Here is a 22365-nt window from a genome sequence, read left to right as displayed (position 1 = left end):
GAATTTCCTTTTTAAAATGGAGCTGTCAGTTAAAATGTCAAATTTAAAGCAACAAGTCAGTTTAAATGAATCATTAATTAAAATTATATTTGATAAAAAATCAATGTTAATTAATAAAAATATGAAGCCCGATTGAACTTTGTCAACGATATTGTTTTTATTTACTTCACGACCGATCTGGGTAATCAAATTTGAAATTCATGCTTCTTTATTGCATTACTAGATCCATACTTCAAACTGTATTTAGTATTTGATCCAATAAGATATAACGATCACTGCGAGAATATATAAAAAATATAGTACGTAGTTTATAAGCGTTCAATTCAAACAACTTATACGTAGGATGAGTCATTGGCCGATTGGTCAATAATCGTATAACAGTGACGTAGTTTATTCTTATCGCTTTCTTAACTGGGTACGAAAAATCAGCTTACTTACTGCAAGATTAGGAACTGAGGAAAATATACAACTGCAAAAAGTAAAAACTGCAGCTAAAAAAAGAAAAAAAAAATCAATGAATTGTGTATGTGTGTGTGTGTGTGTGTGCCCACACGCAGCGCAAAAAAGTTCCAGTGACGTCAGCCATACAACTCACATGCAAATCGAAAATAGTACGTGATGCAAATAAATACTTCGATAGCTTCAGAATATCCACACGATTACTATTCACACGATATAAGGCTGATTACAAACGATAGTATTACGACGGATCTGCTACTTGTCTCCGGTTAAATAACCGGACCTTGATCCGACGGGTATCATGATTTAGGGTCTAATTTAAAAGATACCGAGTAAATACTTTAGTATCCGACGTTACGTCTGCCACAACTGTGCACCTATAGCAACTATTTGGTGTAGATATCTTGGCTAAAGCAAATGCCACTATTGATTTCACTAATCTGCATTTATAGTACACCTTGAATAAGTTTCGGTGCCGAATTAAATATTGGCTTTTATAAGTTTGCAGTTTTCACTGACGGTCAATTAGATCCGGTCGAAATAAAGTTAATTAGCCCCTAGATTTTAAAGATATTGCATGAAGCGATCAGCTCGATACTGTTTCACTAGCGAACGATTTTTCTTCTAGAGAGTACTAAGATTACAATATGAATATATGATCCCTATAGATTAAGTGAACACCACAATCAACGAAATATAAAACTATTTTTAATACCAGATTTTTAGTGCACAAAAATTAAAATTCATTTATTTTGGCCATGTTGTTTGCGACTGTACACTCGGAAATAATGACCCCGTAATTATTATAAAACCTTTAATATTTTCTCATCTGTGAATATTGTTCTAAATAACAATAAAAAAAAAATTAAAATAAATGTTTATATATTCATAAAGCAAAACACAAATGTTTATAGTAATGCATTGTTTCATTGTGGTGTCCAATAATAACGTACATTAATATACCATACCATATACAAAGTCCCTGTAGAATGTCTTTTACCATGATTAAGAGAGCATTATTGTGATTTTTAACGCATTATCTAGTGTACTCATGTAAGAGATAAATATGTTACCATTATACTTACTCTACGTACGTGTATAAATTACCTACGATTAGGTATAATGCATTATATTGTGCGTAATCCCTTTAAAACCACGACGACACATCAATAATACACACGAAAATAATTTAACACACATAAAATTATCGATTCAGTCCAATCACTGTGTTAAATACAATAAATTAAAATTAAATAGGCTTACATAATTGTAAAACTAAAACATGGTTCGTGTAGTTGTTGATTTTATTTACAGTCAATGTTAAAAATTAAATTCTAGTCCCATTGGACGATGCGGCAACGCGGTGCTTTGTTTTTTCTATTCTAGTCAATCGACTATTAAAACCAGTGAATTTTTAGCTCAGTAAATTCGACTCCACTGTCAGCAAAAGTCAGTATCCTAACCCAAATTGCATTCTCTAAATAAAAATTTACCTACACTTATAGCGTACATCAATCTGACTCATTGCTGACAGTAAGTCATGTGCTAAGTGAATTGCCCTAATTAATATGTTTACTTGAATAGCCCTATGCTTCTTTGTTGAAATAATTATATCCGACCGCACACGGTATCATTAAAAAATTCCACGGAATTAATGTATACGCCGGACCCGTAAAGTAACACCAATTATAAGTATACTTAGTACAGGATTTACTAATTGGTCCTCATTCCGATCCGGAACGGACCGGCTCGTGTGCGGCCGCCCTTATCGCCTGCGATAAATAAAACATTGTCAAAGCGATAGAAAGCTACCGCGTCGCTACCAGCGCGGCGTCCGGCACTAAATAATTTATATTAAAACGTTGCAGTCAGTTCCATTAAGCACATGTCGGAGCTGTGCATAGCTTCCTTGTATTGATTTTATGCAACTACCTCCCCGAGAATATGCTGATTGGGTTCGACGTCGCGCGCTTCCTGACCAGGATTGCTTCAACTGAAAATAAAACAAGTTTTATTGTTGATATTAAAACTAAATTGGTGTCCGTCATGCTAGGGCCACATTGGCAATTGTTAACAAAAAATTACGAAAACATACTTTGAATTTTAACGCAAATTGAAATGTAAATTGCCGAATGCCAAAATTGATGCATTTTGTTTATAGTTGAATAATGAGATGAGCACAACGCCGGATGTTCGCTGTCAATATTAGCCATAATAAAGTCAGTTTGAACGGATTGCAGTTCAATTCAGTTGAACACAGTGAACGTTCGGAACGCCAAATCTAGATGGTCGGTCAGTATGGATATATGGATATGGATGGCGGTTGGTCGGTGTGGTTACCGAGCGAGTCCTGCGGCGTGACGGGGCGCTTGATGGTCTGCTGCAGCACGGCGAGCCAGCCGTCGCGGTCGTCGTGCGAGGTGGCGGCGAGGCAGTACGTGCGCTCCGGCGTCACCAGCTGGAACGGGAAGCGCGCCTCCTTGCACCCGTTACCAGTGTTGGACACTTTGATGCAGTAGCCGTTTGACTCGTTGCCTGGAAATGTGTAATGTTTTTATGTGATATTAATTGTTTAATTGTGTTATATAAGTTATCCATATTATCAGAATCTGTATGTTTGCCTATAATTAACTATAGTCTAATTAGGTGTTGCTCTAACTAGGTGTCCCCTATGTGGAAATTAAAACTGAACTGTGCATGTTCTAAGATAAAAAGTAATCAGAATATTAATTCAGGACATGGTCTATTTTTGTGTCAAATTATATCGAAATACGAACTGTATTTATAAAGTATACTTACAACAAACATACAACTATCTCCAACTCACATATTATATTCCGATAAAGTACATAATAATACTACATATTATTTCGTAAAAATTTCCACCAAGTAACACCTAGACCTTAAACTTAGTAACAACTTATATTATCCAAACCTCATCCTAACACTATTGAGGGTAGGACATTTTATCATCCCCGAATAGCGAACACAGTATAAAACCCGCCATAGCGGTCCACGTAAGTGTGTCGCATTCGAAATCAGCCAATGTATTTTCCGATTTCAAAAATCCAAAAACTTATATGTCGATTGGTGAAAACAAATATCTCTCGTCTCACTCTGTCTCTACCCCCACTCCACTCTACCATTAGGAAATGAATCACTTACCAACAAATATCTCGCCTTTCGGATACGCGTCCAATGGCTCATCGTGGTACATTAACTTCCTATTGTCGAGTGAACCAGCGGCGTCGGTGAGCGTCCGAGGCCCGCGGCCCGGTCTTCCACAGCCAACCCTCGCGGGCGAAGTCCTTCGGCAGACGCAACACCAGGTCTGATTGAGGGGTTGATGGGAACGCCACTTGGAGTAGGTGTAGTTGGGCGCATCGGATTGCTGTATACCTGTAAATGACAAATACTTATTGGGAAAACAACTTTATTACAATGATATGTGTTCAATCAACAGTTTACCATACGCTTATTATTTATTTAGATTATAATCTATTATCTTATTTCTGTGAATGATGTGAGGAAATTTTGGTAAAATACCTTTAGTTACAAAATATTGTGTAACAATTTAAGACGAGATCCCGCTACCATGGATTCATGTCATTAAAATATATTTTCTTCAACTGTCTATGGATTTGTGATGATTTTTTCATTTTACTATATTTTTATAACGAAATTGTATGTTATATTTGAAGTACGTACTAAATTATAAATCACATGAAGCGATGTCTTTTCAGTGAAAATTTTCAATACCGAAAGAAAATAGGGAATAAAAGGAAAAACGGGAATTATTGTCTTTTCCAAGTTTTATAATATCAGCACCATAATATATACCGTCCCACTTCTGAAAACGAACCTCCTCTACTTTTATTTTCTAAGTTTTACCAACTTGATAATTCAAAATCTAATCTTTTCCAACATAAATATAAATTAACATAAGGCCTTGTAAGAGTGAGTCAACGATATATAACATATTCTGTTCCAACAGGCAAAACAACAAAATACTTATTATAATCCGTTAAATTCATTATAAAGCTATACCAATAAATATTTTAATCATTGATTAACTTATTCGCAGTTGAGTCATTATAATACGTGAAAAAAAAAGTGTCAAAACAGTGATTAGATAAAAAAGCCTCGCGCACATGCTGTCAACTTAACGCCGAGAAACATTAGTCTATGAGGAAACTAATAGTTTTAAATAAATGATATTTCACAAATCTACTTATAGAACATTACCAATAACATACAATTTTACATTTCTATGGGACAGACATTGGACCGTTAAAACTATGAATCTCTCATAGCTGAATTTCGGCCACAGCGGCAAATCTCAACGGAGATCAACCAGACACGCAGGATTATATTATTCTAGGAATATTCCTACACTCTCATAGTCCGGTGAGACGGCAATTTGACTTGACCGGGAAGAAATTAGCCACAGGAACAACGGCTTTACATCCTTTCCGAGGCTCGATGGTCTCACACCGCCATGTTCCTGACTCTCAATTGCGACTGAGTAATTTTTTAAGATGTAAAAACCCAGTCACAATTATTTTTGGTTACCCCAGAATTCAAACCTAGGACCTCAGTTTAGTACCTATTCGTACCTTATACGCAATACAACTACGTTATTAAGGCAGTCAAAAATTATATGTCGTATCTAAGTGTAGACGGAATTCAGATACCCGTACTGCACAAGCAGGGTAGAAGGGGTATGTCGGAATTTTACTGACAAAAACGCCTGCGTGGTATCCAACAACACTTTAGAATGGCTCAGGGAATAAAAAAATCATCTTAAATTATGAGCCTGTTTTGTAATCAAACCCAGAACCATCTAAATCATAGTCATTAGACCTAAGGACTATTGCAGACGTCGCAAACCTTTTAACATAACTTGCGAATTCGACTCGAATTTACCGGTTATTTTTAGTAGCAATATCTTACATAACGCGATTACATGTTATGACAAATAAGAACCTGATATATCATGTTAAATAAACGACATCACGCATGATAACCGATTGGATATTACAATGTCGCGATGCTCATCACATACTCAGAGCCGAATTAAGTTTAACACGAATATATTAAAGCTATTTGCTATTTTTTCATCGATTCGGTACATTTTGTTCTCTATTTCCCATTCTTACTTAAAAGTTAACGTACATAATCGAAATCTCGTCGTTTTGTATTAAAAAACCCAACGTCTTAATTATACTTAAACTACTTTATACTTATTACAAAATAACTTACCAAATGTTACAAATATCACTTACCAATTGTTTATAACCTCTGGCTCCTCATGGTACACGTATATGTGCCTCGTCGTCCCATCCTTCATAAAGGTCAGTTGCATTGAATTCATATGCCCGATCTTAGCCGGAGCGAACACTACGTTCAACTCAGACAATTTGAGAATGCCCTTAGGCTCCTTATTTTCTCTTACGTGGTATCTGCGGAAAGGTACCAAATAAATACCACAAAAGTTGCGCTATAAATTTTACAGTGCTTCCTAAACTTGACTATGTAGCTCATAATGATTGTGAATGTTTGACCAAACATACTGGCCAACATTGGTGATTATGTCAATTTGTGGACCACTGTCCATCACTGGTGCTACTACTTAATGTGACTCTTACCTGTTTCTCTCATACTTGTATTACTGAATTTAACTAAATCAAATAGTTTCTGGCTTTCACGTGACAATTTCTACATAGGTTATTTAAATCCATGGTTTAACACAAGTTCAAAACATACATAAAATTAACAACAATGCAAGGCGAAGCGACACGGCCCTTCATTATGAGTTATTGTCGAACGTGAATACAAAATGAGATGTTATATGTGATGGATTGACGTATGCGACGGTCAGTGTGAACGGACGTTAAACGTTTTTTCCAGAAATCGTCGAATGTCGTCCTTACCTCAAGCGACCAAAGTTTTTGACTCGGAGACGATCGATTATACGACCGAGACAACCCGTTGTACGGCCGCAGCCGTCTGAAGCGGGGTGATACCTAAAGAACCAGTCCGGTAATGTTTAGCCGATGATAGTTTCACGATACACGTACGTACAACCTGACAAATGCCCTTTTAATTATATTCAAATTTAATGTCGGTGCCTATGAACATACTGCCGCTCTGCTGTGACCAGTGCATTATACAATACCTATTTTTTATTGCTTTGAATGACGAGACGAGCTTGGCGTTCGCCTGATGATAAGCGATACGACCGCCCATAACCAGTAGAAACACTATTCAACACCTTGAATTACAAAGTATTGTTTGGTATTCCACTGCGCTCGCTGAGACATGAGCTGTTAAGTTTTATTATGTCCAGTAGTTACACTGGCTACAACGTCCTTCAAACCGGAACACAACAGTGACTACACACCGCTGCTTGGCGACAGAAATAAACATTGCATTAACTATGTAGTGTTTGTGAAATATTGCAAATAATTAAAAATGTGTACTAAAATTATTAGCATATTGCAAATGATGCAATGTATCACGAAATTATGACGATAAGTTTCGACTATATGTCTATATTGCACGTATTGTTTGTTTCAGTGTAAACAATAGTTGAATCAGTGGAAAATCCCGTTGGCATCTCTACTAGATTTATACAAAAATGCATCATCATCACAACCAATAAAATATTTATTACCAATCTATAATTAAACCGCTAGCATTGCTTTATGTTCGGTTTCCTGTTTATAGTTTCATGTCATAATAATAAAATTATTGGTTTACGACCAGTAGAACTAATAATTACGAGTTATATTATTCGCGTGTTATTTTTTTATTTTAATCATTCAATTTGTATTAGGAAATATTTTTATTACATAGAGATGTGCCTATTTTACGTCTCTAAAATAATTTAATCATTCAAATTAATCTCATTTAATTTTAATAACAAAACTGTATTTTTTTTCAAAAAGCCCATAAATTTTATTTTTTTTTTGTATAATAAAATATGGATCAATTCAGTATGTCATTTAATTAAAAGCACAATTTGTATTGCTAAATAAGATCACTTAATATGCAAATAAGGAAAAATCATGTGCCTTTTGTGTATTATCACAACGATTCAACTTTGCATAGTTTTATAACGAGCTTGCATATGTATTTATTTAAATACATCGTTTTTTGTTATTCGCGCTAAATTATAACATAGAAATGTCGTTAAACTAATGTACATAATCAATTCATACGGTAAAAAAATTACCATAAAATCTAAACGTAGAAATTCACGCATTATGGCTATTATAAAAAAAAATCAACCGATTCGCAAATAAAGGCTGTATGGAAGATTTGTATGAGAACAGCGAGACAATCGGAAAACACGAGGCGACGTCCGACCTTCACAAAAACACATGCCTTATATTTGACGATACAATTTCGGACTAGAGCGCTAACAAAATTCCATATTAGCCTTCCAACAAAGTAAGGTGAAGGATTCTGTCGACGTCGGGCACGCCTGGGGACCGTGACGCGTCCCATCATGACTTAGTAACTGTCAAACAAAACTGACATCAATCTCATCCACGTCACAACATGCAAGAATTTCACAATTCGCCATCCTGTTTGCATAAATAATTACAACGACAGTGCGAAAACATCGCAGAGCAGTAACCGAGGCAAGTTCAAGATTACGTAGTCGGTCAATATTTGCACGAGACTCTTACGTAGAAGGCAATGAGAGGTGTGGAACTTTTCGTCTCGCCTACGTCACGAATTTAGCCACCGCGGCCGCCGACGGATTTATCAGATGCTTATCGCGTTGTACTACCGTATTATACTATATTATGCCTTTTTACGACGTAAGACGAGATATATTACAATATTTTAATTGTAATTTTTTTTAGAAATAATCAAGCTTGTATCAAAAATGTTTTATTGATAATGAGCAAAACGTCTGTCACTCAGTTCGTCCGTACCTACCAATAAACCGTGTTTATTGCAGTTGCTAAGAGAAAATTATGTAAACACAATGTAACGTGTAAAGTAAACATTATCGCCTTCTTTATTGTCAACATCGTTTTATGTTAAATGTACGTGAGCAGGTGATAAGCTTATTAATTTTAGTACGATTTATTGTTAAGCGTATGAATGATGTTAACAAATCCTAAACAAAAACATTGTGAGTAAGCGGTAAAACGATGCAATGTAACATTTGTGAATACGTGTGAGACACATTAATGACGACATTTGAGCATAATTTCGAGCATTTGGCCAAACATTTGTTAGTTGTACATATAACTCACTTGAGCGTGTCCTCATTCTCGCTTAGGATAAACTTTCTGAGTTGGTAGCGGCTGTCTTCCTTGCCGCGCTTCATGAGGAACCCTTCCATGGTACCAGATAAGTAAGTCTGCCGTTCCGGATGACTGAACTCCTCTCGTTCGTATTTCGCACGAATCCATTGCTCGATCAGCACTCTGGAATAAAAGGAATATGGTCAAATGAGTCTCGTATGGGATATTTTTACTATCTGAAAACTTTAAAGCACGAAATATAAGCATTTTTTTTTATTATACTTTTTAAATGATAATCGGACAATTCTTTAAAGCATAGAATCGAGAAAAATAATACTTATTAATTAATACTTAAGAACAACAGTAGATCTAAAATGATATGTCAAATAGGTTCCGACGTAAACAAATACGCAAATATTTTCAACTAAATTATTTACAAATTGCGTTTTGGATATGAATTCTTTCGAGTCATCATGTCAGTCTTTCACAATGATTCGATTGTGGTGCGCCTAAAGTGGTCGACTGAGTCATATCGATATTTAATTCAAGGCCGGGAAGCTTGGCAATTCGTTTATTTAGTCTACTCTTGTAGACGATGTACCGCTGAACCCATTCTGATTAAGTTTTTACGATGAAATGAAATTGCACGGAACTATTGCCGTAATTTTAATAAAGTTTTTAAATAAGTATATTCAAGAATTCGTAACAGTTCACAATTCACATAAATATTCTTATAATTTGTTTACGCATTGCAATTGAAATACTAAGCATCATAATATTTAATGAATTCTTGGTAAAACTTTAATTAGTTTACCATTTGACAAGTTTCAACAAAATATTTATGTAGTGACTAATGTAATTAGCAAACATACATTATAAGTGTTGTTGCTATTTACGTTTATAAAACTCAATCTGCGTTTTGTATTTGAATTAACTTGAACATTGAACAATCTAGAAAACGTTAGCATCTTTCCAAAAGGTACCATGACGTACCAGCACATAAATATGAACGAAATGCAACTTTGTTTTCTTATGAGTAAGATTGATATGCCCTTGTTCCCAAAACTGACTGCGTTCAGGAAAGTCATTATATAATTTAAGAAATTATCATCCTGAGTATGTAACTCTTTTATCCTTTGTAATTCCAGTGTAATGATAAATAATTAAGACATTTTTTCGTGTATATATGTATACTGATAACTACTAAGAATCTACAAATCAAATTTAAACTTCAGCCTCAAAGGCACACTAGCGCGGACACCGGAAGTGACCCGCGAGCGTGGTGCGCCTCGCGAAACAATACAAAATGGAACTATGACATAGCGTGTGAAAAGTTGACTATTTAGAGAGATAGATAGATAAGTTTATTATTGGAATAATAATGCATACAGGGAACAACAAAATAAAATCTAATTTATTTACATATAAGCAATTATTGCACTTATAATGGGCCTTCCATTCAACTATGCTGCAGTAACACCTATGCCTGCAGCGCTGGTTTTCAAGGAGATGCCCATGTAACGTCGACATCCAATACGCGTACACAGTTTTACACCTAATCCCAACTGCATAATAAGTATTCTGATTTTTTTAAATCTTTATTTAAGGAGCTTGGTCGTTATTTCGCGACTATGTCGCTCCGTACGTCCACTTTTACCTGTGCCTACTAAATTTGGATGAAATCAAAATATTTTTTTAATAAAGCCTTAGCCTCTTTTGATACAGAAACCGACAAAAAGCTATTTATGCTGCCCACATTAAAGCTCAAAGTATGAGGCCCACTCCGCACACACTCCAACAAAACATGAAGTACGTCATCTCTGCTTTATTAAAGCTAATACATTTTCACGATAAATTACAAATGGTCTAGCCAATTTGCAGCATGATCTGAGGTAGTGGCACCTCCCGGAAAACCGACAAAAAGATTGCTACCTATTAAAAATCCCTTTATCCACTGTTTTCCTTAAAGGTCATCATACGTAACACGCGACAAGATACTCTGGGACTTCCCGTACGCGCCGATGAAGACCACCGCGGGTTTTGGTTGGAAAGCCGGTGTAGGATATACACAGGGTTAGGCACTCCATCCAATGCTCTCTCGAATGATGATATACATCCGAGTGTCGATATTGGGGCGTGAGACCGGTGAAACTAAAACACTCAGCCCACAATGGTGGTAGCGATAAAGCGTATTTTCCCCGCGCAAAAAGCAATCACATGACAAGAATGCTAGCTGCAATGATCACTGGTCTTTTACCAGTAAGTAGATCGCGTCTCGAGGAGAAGACTGCTGAATGACCTTGGAAAGGATCACGATCCGACTGAAGAGAGAGAACCCTTAGTGCTTTGCTTGGAGCAATTTTCTATCGGTGGAGCGAATAAGGAACACAACGTTCTCCCGTTGTGAAAATCGGAAATGTGGTAAGTTCAAGTGAATCTAGCATTGTAGCCTAACTTTTGCTGCCATTTCACAACCACGACCTATTTGAAACTTATAGAGTAGTTGGGAAACACAGTTGCATACGTCGGCTTAGAAAGCAAATAATGTTGAACTCATATCAAGATTGGCGGCGTAAAAAACCCGTCATGTAAAATGTTTTCGTTTTTTATCACTTAGTTATTCCATGGGACACATAGATAATGATGTGGGTCAAGTTTTGTTATGGCCTCAATATGCTATTTATTTCTTTAAAACGTGTTTCGTCAGAAGCAGGAATGTGGAACGGATTATTAACTGCAATATTGTCAGTATTTAGTGTTAATTAGAGTATTTGTGTCGTAATGTGTGAATAGTTTGAATTCTTTATTCAGTCATTCATAGTCGCCGTCTTAAGTTAGTTTTTTGCAGAATATTTTTAAATTATGACAGTGATTAAAGTAATTAAAATACATTGTGTACTCTACTCGAAGGACGATTGTACATTTAATTTTTAAGTCTGGCGTTTACGGTAGCATGAACATAATTTATTAATAGAATAAAATAAATTGTTTCAATTTAGATGTTACTTTCAAATGGTATTCCGGGAAGGAACAAATCAATTCTACGGAACGCGGCCGACTATTTAATCTGTTTTTATCCTGTCATAACAGAGTATATTGAACCTTATAATAAGTGCAGTAAATACGAAAAATTACTAATCAGAACATGCCATCATCTGTGGCTGGTATCCATTAGGCGACAAAATCTCACCAACAAGCAAATGTTACGTACTGTGGATCGTTCCAGTTAGGTCTTCGATAGCACGGGGGCACTCTCTCCTCGTATTTGTTCTTGGCGGCTGCATTCCCTACTTCCTTCATTCTTTCCACTTGAGAGTCCTCCCATCGATCGAGCTTCAGATGCTTCACCTTGCTGATATGAGCCCCCATGCCGCGGTGGATGCTCGCGCACCGCATGCATATGAAAATACCGAGATTGTACGAAGCCCAGTCCGGCTCTGAAATAAGGAAAAATGTTCTTCACTGTTTTGTTGTTACAGAGTGTAAATGATGAGTTACAAATGCTCACGTGGTAACAATAAAAGCGAAGGAAAATGATGGTCTCCAACTATTTGAGTGATCGCACGAAAACTATGGCAAAGCTAATAACAGTCAATGTTTTTTGAGCCAGTTGTATCACCCGTATTATTTTTGTTGTAGCAAAGAAACAAATGAGACTTTGTCGTGCAAAATTTATAATTAAAATTTTTACATTGGAATTAATTATATTTATCAAAAGTTTATTAATTTTTTTAGCTCACAGATGAATGCTTCTTATGTTTACTATAATTTAATTTTAAATAAATAATCAAATTAATTTTATTGAAAAAATCCTAATAAATATATCCAACAAATTAAACAAATAAGCATTCCTTGTTGACAAATTCAGTTTACACCTAGCAACTGGTTTGTTTGTTCGTCACATTAACTTATATATACATATTAATTACCTCGGTATGTTTATTTAACTCTTGATAACTGGATGTAAATCTATCTACACTTGATAGATTTATACCAAATCATAAATAGGCTACCAAATATACTAATTACCAGCGGCGAAGGGTGAAATTTACCGAAAGGGAAATCTAAAAAAAAGGGAAACCCGACACAACATATTATAAGTACTAATAATATGTATAAATGCAGTTCGCAAATCGTCCTGATATTTAGATTTTACATAAATTACAAAAGGGAAGCCGGCAGGAATCGGGTTATATGGACCTTCACCACTGCTAATAACATTGAAATAAAAAATACTTTCGTATTTGTAAATACCTAAATAGTAATTGTGCCGATCATAACACATGAGAATGCCTATAATACCCATCAGTGGCGAATGGTACAACTTCCTGAAAGGGAAGCCGACACAAAATGTCAGTACTAATACTAATAATTATACTTAAATTTTAAACCGTTATGCTGTAAATACTAATTATTTATTAGCAAATGATATCAGTAATTTTAATAGTTTGCTTTAATATATAACAAAAGTGAAGCCGGTAGGAATCCGTTTATACATATGGTCTCTTCGCCAGTGATACCCGTATTATATTAATTTAATATAGGTCGAATCTGGAAAAACCAGGATGTATACACGCCTAATTGGCACATAGGTGTTTACCGCATTGGTTCTCGCATTAATGGTTCACGCTGAATTCCAACACTGGCGCAATGCGGGTTGCTGAACTGACTTATTCAACTAGTCAATGATACTGAACTTATGATCAATACTATGGCACGTGCATTAAGCGTCCAATAAGGGGTCATCCATAAATAAATCACGTGTTAAGAGAGACGTAGGTGGTCAACGAAATGGCATCATGTGAAAAGAGGACGAAGGCTTCTTAAATTTCGTGAAGTCACACGATAAAATCTTAAAGTATTAAAATACAAAATACTAATTGTATACGGATACCACAAGTTCTCTAGTGGGCTGCATTTGAGCCAAACTTTGCCCTTTGTGATTTGTTTTATTTAAAGAAAATACCCTTATTTTAAAATTGTTGTTTTCATTTCTTTAGTTCTATAAAATTGCAAAAAAAAACATGTGACGTCTTACCATAGCTATGTTCATAGTAATTTAGTTAGGTAAAGTGTACAGTGTACATTCATCAATTCTAGCAAGTCGATTCAAAATCCTTGACTAAAATATGCAGGAAATGCAATTTATAGGTAAGATAAAATTGCAATCACAAAAAACCAACGCGAACTATGACGTAACTTGCTTTTACCTGCATTTTATGTATTTTACGTCAGTTTCCATAAGAAAAGTTCATAAATTTCCGTATTAAGTTGCTGTATTTAACAATTAAAATATTTAAATATCACTTTTTATGTCATGACACGTGTACAATTATATACACATATAAAAACATGGAAATGCTCTCAATTCACAAATATTAGGCAAATATCGTTCCGTTTTACGTTACTCGGTCGTTTTAGTTATAAAACCTAATTAGAATGTTTCCGCATTAACAATCTGTTGTACGTAAACGCAATGGTGCTGGACTCTACTTTTTTATTAATTAAGTAGTTAATATGGAACAACTTATAAGTTATACGATCTATCTAGATTATTATCGATTAATAGGAAAATCATCATAATATATTTTAAGACTGACTGAGTCAAATAAAATATTTAAAAAAAATTGCTTTCCTACATTGACTGAGGAGAGCTAATAATAAGACTTCCTTAACCAAATAAAAAACACTTGCCACGAAGAACCAGATAAAAAAATAATTGATGCACTCTATCTGTTAATTAAGTCCGTTACCAATAACGTTATTAAGCAGTGTTTTAATTAATAACTGTTATGTTACTTTCTACTTAAAATAACTTTAAAAAGCATGATAACATAGTAACTGCGTTAATCATTGATTAAAATCCGTAATGAGGTCTTATATCTTGGAAACATAAAATCAATGACTCTATATTCTGTTGAATCCAAATTGCGTAATAAACGTAATAAAAACGGGTCAAATTCAAAAAACTTTTACCTATTAGGAAAATGGCTACCCACTGGATATATTTAGTCTAGCATATCCACTATCTCTACGACGATATCTAAAGCCAGAGGCGACTTTAGGGGGGAGGAGAACCAGCCTTGCACGGTGATTTGGAGGACCCTTTTTACGATTTTACCGACGAAATTGTTAAAACCGGAAAACTTTTTTTTGTCCCGCCTGGGGCCTCACGGTAGTTAAGGCCTTTGTCTAAAGCTATATTATACTCTATTAGTATTTAGATTAAGTCGTAATTTCAAAGTCGAAAGTCCGTTTTCGAATAGCATATCCCGATTGAACATATCAAGTAATAACTAACGCATTAACGCACTCAAGCCAAAGCTCGTTAAACGTGTTGACGTAGAATATACGGCCTCTGTTACAGGCACTTATTTTTCTTTTTCTTATCGTATGAAAATAAACGTAAGTGTAAATACGATAAGCGGAAATCGTCACAGCACAGATTAGCCGAGCGACACTGCGATTACGTTCGCAGACTTACGATTTCATCGGAGATTTTGGATCACGAATCTCGATAAAGTGACATGAAATTGGACATGTTTTACTACATTATATTTTCTAACATTTACTTAATGATATTCTGTAGTAGGCGATTTATTGGGCAATTAAAAATGAAACATTTATAAAAAGTAGCTTCTGATGAAATCATTCATAAAGCACTTTCCAAAATTTCTAATTATTGAACGATTAACATAATTTATGTGTATAAATTGATGCAATATACCTTAAATAAAATGTTTTTTTTTTTCTAACGTGCTTAGTGATAAAACTGGACGCTCACCTAAAGCCTTGTATCGCGCGCGGCATATACCCTAACATCGGCTTGCACGAGAGCCGCATTTAATGGGTACTAGGCACTACAGGATTGCCTCGTCATTTATTTCAAACACTGCCGCGCTCGTACATGCCACGGACCGCGCCATTTTTTGGAGATTTTTAGCAACGTGTGCATAGTTGAGACTGTTCTGTCATATTTTAATGTGGCTTGCACGACAGAGTAACTTATCCCCAGTCTCACCCATGAATAACTGAAAAATGTGTATGTTTATATTGCTTTGAATGACGAGATGAGTTTGCCGTTCGTCTGATGGTAAGTGATACGACCGCCCATAAACAGGAGAAACATCATTCATTACCTGGAATTACAAAGTATTGTTTGGTATTCCACTGCACTTGCAATCCTAAGACATGAGATGTTAAGTCTTATTATATCAAGTAGTTACACTGGCCACAATGTCCTTCAAACCGGAACATAACGATGTCTACACACTGCTGTTTGGTGGCAGAAATAGTCATTGCGGTGGTACCTACCCAGGCGGACTCTCACATATGAGAGACCTACCACCAGTCAGTGAGTCGAAGCGGATCGCTTGCCGCGGACAGCAGCCGCGTCCTGGATAAAAATTGAGTAACAACTTGTCGTTTTGCCGCGCACGAACATGGCGCGCGTAAATACCACGCGTAACCGATACGAGGCTTAATATGTTTTGACTTGCATATTGTGAAAAAACAGCGATCATATCTAATTCACCTAAACACAAAATATTATGTAGATATCTCAATAAGCTAAAGTAATAAAAAATATGATAAACATACTATTATAGCACGTTTCACATTGCTACGTGGAATAACCATGAGTAGTATACTTGTCAATTCTAATAAGTATCTATTGGTGGCGACTGGCAATCGGTAAAATAACATCTCTAACAAACTTTTAACTAATTGATAGGTAACTAACAGCTGATTTGACATGATCAGTAATTTTATCATTCACGTAATAGGTAGTATTTATAATTAAAATAGATAGATAAAATCAATTTAGTTATCTGATTGGCCTATTTAGTTCACATATATGCGTAATTGCCAAATAGGTAGGTACTAAGCCGCAACGTTTTCGAAGTTTCTTTAAAACTGAAGCACGAGATTTGTACTAGTACCTACAATACATTGTGTAGATAAGCTAGTGACGTACGCGTCACATAACCGCTAGGTTAGAACAGTGTACACATCGAGAAAGTTCAATAAACACGTTCAAATGACGTGCACTATTATGTACTATGCATGTACCGTCAGTAACTAAAACCGAACTTCGCGATGGTCCACACAAAAATAGAATATGTATCGGTCCCCGCGATGTTATCCGAACACATAATTTATAACGAAATATATTACCTACGTTCGCCTAGCTCGGTCTTACGCGGCCTAGATTTTTTTTTATTTCAGCTCGATATGTCCAATTGTTGTCAGTGTTATCGCATATGCCATTTGCCGACCATTTTGATAAACCGACCTAGCCCAAAACTCTCCCACGATAAATACTGTTACGTAAACAAACTCACGACCTATCACAGTTTTTTACAAACTTATGGAAAATTGATGTTTTTGAGAAAATAGGCGTTTCCACGTCGCGACGCGGCTGGCATCCGTGTTTACAAGCGTCAAGCCTACACACCGACACGACGTCACGGCTCACGCACACACACGCGCGTGGCCTCTGCGCCACTCGTAAATAACAACGGCGTGCCGTGTGTCATATCTCAGGGAAATGTAGACGCGAATCACCTCTGTCGCGTCGCCTCGGCCCCGCGCCGCGCCGTGCCGATGACGAAGTTAAGTTTGACACGTACCTTTTTCAACATAGGTATAAAAACGAATGTGTCTTAAGGCTAGGTTTGTCTGTAGTATCAAAACTATTATAACTATACCAGTAAAACTTGTACGCATAAATAACTATATACGGCACAAATATTGAATCAACACAGAAGAATAAAATTAAGATTTTGGAATTTAAATATTACGATTTGTGCCAATATTTGATAGATTCACTTTTATTAACAAACTACCTATTAATATACGAAAATACAGTCACACGTCTATAAATAGAATCTTGAATGAATTACGATGAACACGATTCACAGTAAATTGTTGAGGTCAGTTAGAAAGTATAGATTTCCTTGTAGGAGGCCTGGTGATACTCAAGATCAATTCTTTACGCAATAATAGCCTCTATGCATCAGCTAGTTTATTAATACGACTACGTATCTTTTAAATAAATCCTTACCTACTGCGTGAAATCTAATGACGCATAGTCATAACACGATTGTGACTCACGTTCCAGATAGGGAGCCCTGATTATTATTGGCTAATTATTATAAAAATGACCCCATTTTTAATGTGGGCTGCAAATTGCGAATATTAGCTGATCGAGGGTAAATGTTTCCCACTTACGGGTACTTTTTAGTAAAATACGATTTTACTTTGACGGTCATATTTTTGATATAAAGATTATTTTTTTGTTATTTTTTCGTTTGGCGGAAGATATACGTATTACCTACAAGTTTTGTTGAATGCATTAAATATTTTTGTAGCAATTTCCTATACTAGTATTCGTTAATTATATTAACTTTGCATTATAAACTAACACTGATCACACTGCTGGAATTAAGCTATTGTGAGGGTTTCGTATTAATGCTATGATTATTTTTATTAATAGCTATTAAATAAAAATAAAATAAATAAATGTAAAAATATGCGTAGCACCCATAAAACAGAATTAAAACATATTTCAGAGCAGTACAAAAGGGCGTCGATATATAAAATAAAACTAATAACCTGTATGCTTTTTAATGGACAGGTGTAAAAAATATAGGCGAGTGGAAAGGGAATGACGCCACGAGGCCTTTAGTCGCTTTAGAGAAATACAGTTAAAAAAATGTATCTAAGTATCATACATTTTAAGGTTTTATATTCACAATAAATATGTAGTTTGTATAAAATATATGCAATAACAAAGCTATAAGTCATACTTAATTCACCAGTAAAATGATAAAAGACTAATATTATTATTAGTTTTAAATCACAATGACGAATACAATAATATAATTCAATAAAATATCCATTAAAATATAGTTATATTAAGAAGCATGAACGCATGAACTTTCACATCTGAAATAACATACTCTATGTTGTCTTTTGGTAATAGCAAAATGTAATGTGTCTGCTGTCTGCTATTATATTTTCTGCATCACTGTTAATAACATTTACTTTCAGACAAAACATTGCATTACACACACTTTGTGAAGAACTTTCTTTTGCCAATTTTATTTTTGAATTTAGAATTTATCTAATAAATCCTTTTAAATATGTTGATGTGTTGTGTCACATTACATATACTATTTCTTGCCAATGACAAATGAGGCTCGAATCATAATAATCAGTCAGTTTTAGTGTAATGCTGTCTGTTATAAAGATTTGGTAAAAATGTACAACATTGTGTGATTAGATAATAAAACCACTAGGTAATTAAAATTCAGATGCAGCCAAAGACAGGCATAAAATAAGGTTTGAAATAGGAAGATAGACCTTGATACCAAGTAGAAGGAAAGAAAGAAATATCCCAATAATATATCATGTTACATAAGTCATTTAGATATCTTTTTATATGCATACTAGATGTTGCTAAGTTTTGCCCACATACAAAGCCTTTCCTGCTACAAAACTTCCTAAAATACTGTATGATACCAGTGTCATCTATTTCAAACATCAATTTGTAATTCTATTAGTTCCCATGGTAGTGAATTACAAAGGTAAAGAGTAGCCTATGTATCAGTCCAGGTCAGGGCCTACCCGCATACCAAATTTCATCCAAATCTGTTCAGCTGTTTCTGTGTTTACTGCTAATAAATATCCAAAAATTTTCACAATCTCTCTCATTTATAATATAAGTAAGATTAGATAAAAAATAAGATAAGATTTATGTAAATCATATTCCCCACTGTAAAATAAAATCAAGAAATATATCTCAATTTAAAAATCTAAAACTATTGTACAAACAAATGTTCTTTTGTACTAATTGTTTCAAATTAAAATAAAACATTTGAATAATGTTTAAATTGAATGTTTCAACGGGTGAATCATAATAAAAGAATTATAAAATAAGGCACATTGTTAAACCTTTTTGTTGTTGTAAATTGTAGGTATAGTAATGAATATCATATAATTTAAATTATTAATGACATAAAAGCCATTTTACATAAAAAATAAAATTAGTTTAATATACAGAAACATTAGTTTAGAGACCGCATTTAAAAAATAATAGCTATTTGAAAATTGAAATTACTATTTGAAAAGATATTTATTTTTGTTGCTATTCTAGTTAAATAGAATTGATAGATATTACTAAATAACATTATGTCAATATTAAGGTAATATTTTGGCAGGAAATTCCGACAAACACATTGACTACTGCATATTCCTATAAAACTAGGTACATAATTTAGTTAAATATATATTTTTATAATAAATATGATTAATGTTTATAAAGTTAAATTATAATATATAATTCTCGTTAATGGTAATGTCCACCCTGGGCTGTGCCTGTATCGAAGACAGTTTAATTTTCTCATAAATTTATGTTAGATAAGAAAATATTATTAGGTATGTATGAAATACTTCCAAGTATATATCAAAGTTCAAAATATATATGTTATTACCTATTCTAAACACTAAAAATGCTAATGGAGTGTCAGGGCCAATAAATATTACTTAATTTGAATTAGTTAGTACTCTAATTATCTTTTCCATATTTTTTATTTGTTGGTAAGTTAATACGAATCAAAGAACATTAATTAATAAATCCCATTTAATTGGTAACATTTAATATTCTAATGAAATTTACCTCATTAAATTTTACCTCCATAAAATCGACTGGATAATATAATATAATTTATCCATGCAAGGCACATTAAAACTTTAACAAGAATGAGGTTAAAGAAATGGAAAATTGGAAGCCTGTTATGTATTTACTGAGTTTGTTAAATTGTAACATCAACATTGCTAATACAGTTGCATCATCTGTTTACTTCGCGCGATTATTGTCATTAAATTATATAAAAAACAAATACTGGCCAATGAGATAAATTTCCAATAATTTGTTATAACTACCTAAAGTCATTACACCCACCTTGCCGATAGGAACAGGCACACAAACATCGCTGATATGAGATATGTATCAAACAAGGAGTTATGTACTTACACAAACCATCGAAATATTTTATTGTTACCCATGTTGATGATTTGTTTTCATTGAATGCATTTTACGTTGAGGTCAGTGAACTTCAAAGCATGGACGCATTTACGCCCCCCGCCTATTCACAACCCCATGAAAATACCACGCACAAGGAAAACACTAACACTAAAATACTCAAATATCACTAATAACGACATACCCGGACTTCCGCAATCGGCACAAACATTGTTTCCACTTTTCTTTTGCAACTCCTGTAACAATTTCTGGTTATGATCTACCATCGTGGAACTTTTGCATCAATAATGAAGACATACACGCTAGCGTACGTCGCCACTTGAAAGTCGAACGCCTCCAACGAACGCGTTCTATGCCACTGCGCGAGGGAGCGAGCGAGACTCCGACCCGCGACCGACGCGCGACGAATCGGTTCAACAAACGCTATTTCGTGGGTGAGGAATGCCGTTGCAGTCACACACATACGCGACGGCTTAGCATGAATGAGATAGAAAGAGAGGTCTAGTTTCGGTATATGAATGAAACCAGTGTGTAGTAGATGGTAGTGGATACTCGTAAAATTCACTTGTGTGAGTGCAGCGTAGTGGGAATAGGAATCGTAGCCCGTAGGTATCTATGTGATGCGATCATGCGACACGAATACATGAACTTGTCTCGCGTAAATTACGTGTAAATATTATAGGATACGAATTAATTATCACCGGATCTATCGTTAATTTATATGTAGGTACTTACTTAATTGATATTCTTAACTGAACGTGCACATCGACACATACAGTTACCTGTAATTTAATCAATGGATGGTCCGTTTTAAATTTTCAATGGATGGATATTTATGAATAACGTTAAAACTGTTTTAATTAGGTACTCACATTCTTAGCAATAATGCCGGGATTGTACATACCATGTACCATAACATGTATTATATAGGTATGTTAATTGTAGGTAAATCCGGTAAAAAGAGGTAAGTACCATTATTCACGCATAATTAGGAAAAGTGATCTAATATTGGCACCTTCAATTAACAATACGCTGACATTGTTGATCGAAGATTGGCACAATATTCATTGCTAAGATATAGATATTTGGAAGTAGAAGGTTCTACAATTTACATTAAGTATGTATTCCACACATAGAGAGGGCCCTATGCATCATGACCCAAAATTGCTTGATACCCATCTAAAAAAATATGAGGCAGTCTAATACTACTATATATTTTCCAAACGACCAAAATTATTAAATCTTCATGTACACTGAAGCCATTTTGTTTTTAGTCTAGTATAACGGCCGTCTTTGGAAAATTACTAACTACGCCTATGACTTTATATTAGGCCGGGTCCACACGTTGGCCCCTACACTCGTGCCAACGTCGGTTGGTTAATTTCGTGAGGCGTCCACACCTTGGCTATTATACTAGTCCTGTCTCAACAGAGCCAACGTGGGCATATCTGATACAGAAAACGCAATAGTTCTAATCGATTTTACTGTTCTAAGTTACAGTACTTTTATTTTTATGATCCTTCCGAGATGCATTCCATATAATTGGATGTGCCTAGTATTGTTCTATATATTCTATAACTTTTCATTTGTCCA

General features: G+C 34.8%; 1 protein-coding gene across 1 annotated transcript; it reads right to left on the bottom strand.

The window, feature by feature from the left end:
- Positions 1–1749: 1749 nt before the first annotated feature.
- LOC115444416 (arf-GAP with dual PH domain-containing protein 1) lies at positions 1750–21171 on the bottom strand. Its single transcript, XM_030170191.2, is given in 9 exon segments — positions 1750–2452; positions 2800–2994; positions 3625–3692; positions 3694–3858; positions 5745–5921; positions 6393–6485; positions 8736–8909; positions 11938–12163; positions 20957–21171. Coding segments are annotated over 9 exon segments (1245 nt in total). The 5' UTR covers positions 21039–21171; the 3' UTR covers positions 1750–2387.
- Between the last annotated feature and the right edge of the window lie 1194 nt (positions 21172–22365).

This window comes from Manduca sexta, unplaced genomic scaffold (assembly GCF_014839805.1).
Source record: "Manduca sexta isolate Smith_Timp_Sample1 unplaced genomic scaffold, JHU_Msex_v1.0 HiC_scaffold_46, whole genome shotgun sequence".
Classification (NCBI taxonomy): domain Eukaryota; kingdom Metazoa; phylum Arthropoda; class Insecta; order Lepidoptera; family Sphingidae; genus Manduca; species Manduca sexta.
Note: the sequence above shows the minus strand (reverse complement) of the source record. Positions and strands in the feature narration are given on the sequence as shown.